We start from the raw sequence: 5,000 nt of genomic DNA, 5'->3' as shown, positions 1-5,000 counted from the left end.
AGCAGAAAGAGGAAGTTACCCCGGAACAGTTACAGCCAGTGGGCCAATCGCAGTGAGGCAGGGGAGGAGCTTGGAGGGGAAGAGCCTTCTGGCATCATTGGGGCCCAGGAAGCTACAAACCACACCCACCTGACCACAGACTCCTCCCACTTCTTGTCAGACCACTCACCGCTGCCGTCTGACAACTCCCACCTCCACTCCTCCATCTCCTCTTACTTTGGAGTAGCGGGTAGGCTAACCAATGGCGAGCGCTACCAGGTGTTGGCTCGCCGCATCACCCCTCAGGGGACGGTCCAGTACTTGCTGGAGTGGGAGGGGACGACCCCTTATTAGGACGTTATTAAGGTCCAGGTGGTGTTAGAAGCTTTGATTCCTTTTCCTCTACACTTGCTGCTGGTGAGCTGCTTATTGGTTGAAACCTGAACTGACACTGTGGCCCCGCAACCACCTGGTCTCCCCGTGTCCCTGTTAAACATTTGGATCCCTGTTAAATCACCGGGCTCTCCGTGTCCCCGTTAAACCACCGGGCTCCCCGTGTCCCCGTTAAACATGTGGGCTGTATATCCCCAGCTGGCTGGTGAGTTTTGAGGAATCAGGAATCAAAGCTGAACTCGATCCTGGAAAAAATAGTTTTTAGTTTAAAAAGTGTTTAAATGCAGCCAAAGAGACACACAGAGCTCCCGCCTGACTCCTCCCACCTCCACCATGTTTGCAGCCTCACACACTGATTAGTTGTTTTCCTGGTTGTAATGATGTCACACTGGTGGAGTTCTTCTTTTGCTCTGATTTGTAAAACACTCAGAGTTCCTCATGCAGCGCCCCCTGGCTGTCAGACAGCACCCTGCCTCTCTTGCCCCCTCCCTCCCCTGAAGTTTTCATGTTGTGTACCTGATCAGAAGCACTTAGTCACATGTTTACCTGCCCCTTCCTCACCTGTGCAGTGTTCTCACTCTATCACATGATCTCACCTGCGGAGCATCCCATTCGTCGTCTATGCAAACACCAAAGTGCGCCTGCTGGTGATCAATCTGAGCCACCGATCAGTGTTTCTCCTAGCTTGAAGCTAACGCAGCCCATATTTGTGAATGAGGGATGCTAATAGTGCTAACAGTCTCTGAGACGTTAAACTGGCACTCTGTCACTTTAAGATATGCTCTGCTCCTATTGGCCTGTTAAATGCTTGTTTTGATCATCTGACTGTTTGTTTGCTGTTTTCCTCTCCAGCTGACCAATCAGCTGCCAGCTTTCTCTGGATTAAAAACAAATGTTTTCTGACCTTTGACCTTTCTGTGTTTCTGTGTGTGTCTGAGAAGCAGAGATGCGTGGAAACCTGGGTTTGTGAAAACCTGTGAGTGTCAGTCAGTCTACACCTGGCTCTGGTCTAACTTTATGGGTCCAGATTTACAGGGTCCTGGGGAGCTTTCATGTTACTGAGAGTCCTCACAAAGGCAGGTATACAGGTGTGTGTGTGTGAGTGTGTGAGAGTGTGTGAGTGTGTGAGAGACGCTAGTGTAGGTAATCTGATAATCCAGTTAAGGTGTTAAAAGGCAGAGAAACCTGCATGAGTGTTCAGGTGCATCTGTGTCGTTGTCCTGAGGGTCCCAGCACTCACACAGGTATTCAGGCAGACGGGTAACATGGCGATGTGACAGATTCACAGCAGAGGAGACCACCTGCATCTACCTGTAAGCTTCTTCACCTGTCCATACTTTGTGTTTGTGTACCTGCTCTGTGTTTCTTTACGCCTGCCTGAGGTCAGACATGAGGTCCAGCTCATGTTTTCCCTTAAATCAGGGACCTGATTGAAAGCAGCACAGTCTAAGGGAGATCGAGGTGCGTTCCAAACGACCCTTTTTGCTCAGGAAGGTTCCTCACTGAGCGATGTATCTGCATGGTGGCCATAACCAGAGCTGTTCCAGTTCTCCAAACACTACGCAAAGGAACTTCAATGCTTCCCTTAGCAGAGCATCCTTTATGAACGGGGAGAAGAAAATTCCGTCCCATAATTCACAGCAGCGGACCATCTGACCATTCATGAAAACATCAACATAATAAATGTGGAGGATCGTGTAAATGTTCCTTCTAACTGCATTTTCCATTTCATCCTGACCTTTCATTAGACAAAGGTTTCAGTGCTACGTATAACAAAGTACTTCAGAATTGAACTGAACTAAACAAAGCAGGACGTTGTATCTTTTACTCATTGCACATGCGGGAGGGGGGTCAGGTAGCTCGCCTGGTCAGCAGTAATGAAAAGTTTAACACTCTGACTCTGGAGTTGGGCAGCTTCAGGTCCTGGGCGCATCAAACGTAGCACAGAGTGGCTCTGGTTTAATTTGAGGACTTCAGACATCGTTTGGGAAACAGTTCCAAACGTTGGCCAATGAAGGACCAGTACATATGAAGTAATGTACCAGGAGCACCCCCTACAGGCTGGGTGTATACGCTCCAGCCTGACCCTGGATCAATGCACCCGATGATCTTAAATGAGTGTGTCGAGCACACATCGATATATTGTGAACTTGGCCGAGGACAGAGTCCCACAGGTCATCTGTGATATGAAAGTTATGTCTTGTTCCCATTTAGATTCGATGGCAGCTACTGAAGAAGATTGTAAGTGGGAGACTAGATTGTACAGGGATGATATTATGCCCCTGGAGGTTGGACTGACCATGGGGTGGCTGTAGCGCAGGTGGTAGAGCAGGTCAGCCACTAATCAGAAGGTCGGTGGTTCGATCCCAGGCTGTCTCCTGGCTGCATGTCAAATAACCTTGGGCAAGATACTAACCCCGTGTTTGCCTACTGGTGGTGGTCAGAGGGCCCGGTGGCGCCAGTGTCCGGCAGCCTCGCCTCTGTCAGTGCGCCCCAGGGCAGCTGTGGCTACAATGTAGCCATCGCCAGTGTGTGAATGAATGGATATAGTGTGAAGCGCTTTGGGGTCCTTAGGGACTAGAAAAGCACTATACAAATGCAGGCCATTAAAATATCTGCTGCAGGGCTGCCAAACTCAATTGCACTGGGGGCCAAACCTCAAGGCACACTTTAGGTCAAGATAAACATTTATTGAACACACTAAAACAATGTTTTGTAAACATAAATATGAATACAGACAGGAATATTATTCCAGAATAAATAAACTTTAAAGTTAAAGTTTATTCTTTAAACATTTTGCTCTCCATAAAAATATATCCTGTCAAAATTATGCAAGTTAGAAACAAGAACATGCTGCCAAAAGCCCAGAAAAAGTAAATGAAAGCAAACACAAGGTTGGAGCCGCATGTAGACGGAGCTGGGCGTTGCTGCAGGAGTGGAGCTAATAAACTGTGCGGGCCAGTCAGTGTCGTACTTTGCCTGAGTGCATCATTACACTGCATCTGAATCTGCACGGGTGCAGTTTCCACGTTGGGTTGTGAAGCAGCTCGAAATTCTCTTTTTGTGCTTCAAAGTCACCAAAGCGCCACAAACTCAGTGCACTCAGTTTATCAGCAAAGTGCGCATTTGGGAACACTGTTGCACTGACTTGGCTCAACATTACTTGGCAACAGGGATCACTGCATCATAAAAGACTGAAATTGACGGTGATTTAAACCTTTAGTTCGGATCAAATTCACGGTCTCCGTTACGGTGATCATTACATGCTCCATTTTAAGGACTTTACCACACAGCCTTTCCTGGTGTGTGATGCAGTGATGCTGTTAACTCACCGGTACAGTTCTCCTCCTGCATCTTTACTCGCATCCTACTGACTAGTCAGTTTTTTTTCACCGCACAACACCGGCGCTGCATCCAACAAGTTTGTCCCAGGACAGTTTCATGTCGTTTACACTTTGACATACGTTTCTATTCAGGCTCACATTTGCCAAAATCTGTGTTTTGTCTGGACACAAGACGACGCACAGCTTCATCATGCAGCTCTTTAGAAACTCTCCCTCGGTAAATAGCCGGGCTGATTTGGCTCCTCTGCCACAATAAAACTTGCTTTCACAACAGCTTCACTTTGTGGTTTTGCTCTGGTGACAAACGTCTGCTGAAATGTCAGATTCTTCTTTAGCTCGTCTACTTCCTGTAGTTTCTGCGTTTAGGTTTTTCTGCTTATCCTGACGTTTCGTCTCGTCGTGCCGTCTTAAATTAAATTGCTTCATTACAGCCACATTCGCTCCACTAATAAGACACACGTGTTTACCAGCATGTCTGTAAACATATATTCAGCCTGCCACTGGTGCTGAAAGGCTCTGCTTTCAGAATTAACTTTTCTCTTCGCCATTGTGAGCGGCTAGCTTCGCAATAGAGATCGACAGACAACGTGACTTTCGCGCGTTGCGTTGTAGGTACGAGTGGCAACAAAATCAAAACACTGCATCGAGCGCTAGCATTTCCAGCTCCTCTAATCTTAATTCTGCAGTTTTAATCCCTACTTGCATTTTATTTGCCCCAAAAACAGTGATGTACGAAACCACGGTGAACACGGCAGCTCCGTACGAAGACAGACGTGACGAAGAGGCAAAAAAAGTACGAGGAACAAATCAAAGGAGTGAAAGAGTCAGACCCACACGAGCACACAGAGTGGAGTAAGGACGTTAGCGTGCTGCACAACTTTCATCACGCACATATTTATTATTATATGGTCCTAAGCGTGAGTGCGTACACTCACAACATGTTTAGTAACTTCAGATCCTGCAACAAGCCCAGCTCCAGTTTACTTTGGTGATTTGGACGATTCCATCTCACAGCTGCTGTTACATGTTTTTCTTTATCTCCTGCACAGGCCAACGCATCTATTTGTCGTTTCAGGTTGTAGTGTTACACAACATTTTCAGATCTAATAGAAAAAAATGAGTTTCATAATTCATTCAATTATTGTCTTTATTTATAGCTGGCATTATTGTTTCATTCTATTATAGAATCTTAGGAGGCAACATTGTATTTCATCAGCTTTATTAGCTGCTTGGGTGAAAAACAAATCAACAATGCAACAAAAAAAACAACAACATTGCAAAACA

At 46.4% G+C, this 5,000-nt stretch overlaps 1 protein-coding gene across 4 annotated transcripts in view; it reads left to right on the top strand.

Annotated features, from left to right (window-relative positions):
- phf19 (PHD finger protein 19) overlaps positions 1-1,275 on the top strand; it is an 11,913-nt gene extending 10,638 nt beyond the window's left edge. For all 4 annotated transcript variants that reach the window (XM_085476631.1, XM_085476634.1, XM_085476633.1 and 1 more), the window contains one exon: positions 1-1,275. This exon is cut by the window's left edge and continues 13 nt beyond it. In XM_085476631.1, the coding sequence (XP_085332757.1) occupies positions 1-333 (333 nt within the window). In that variant the 3' untranslated portion in view covers positions 334-1,275.
- Positions 1,276-5,000: the final 3,725 nt, after the last annotated feature.

Source organism: Copadichromis virginalis, linkage group LG12 (assembly GCF_057382275.1).
Source record: "Copadichromis virginalis isolate Kocher_CV1m ecotype Utaka linkage group LG12, C_Virginalis_male_GT1.1, whole genome shotgun sequence".
Lineage (NCBI taxonomy): Eukaryota > Metazoa > Chordata > Actinopteri > Cichliformes > Cichlidae > Copadichromis > Copadichromis virginalis.
The sequence above is the reverse complement of the archived record's forward strand: the minus strand, read 5'-3'. Positions and strand labels throughout refer to the sequence as shown.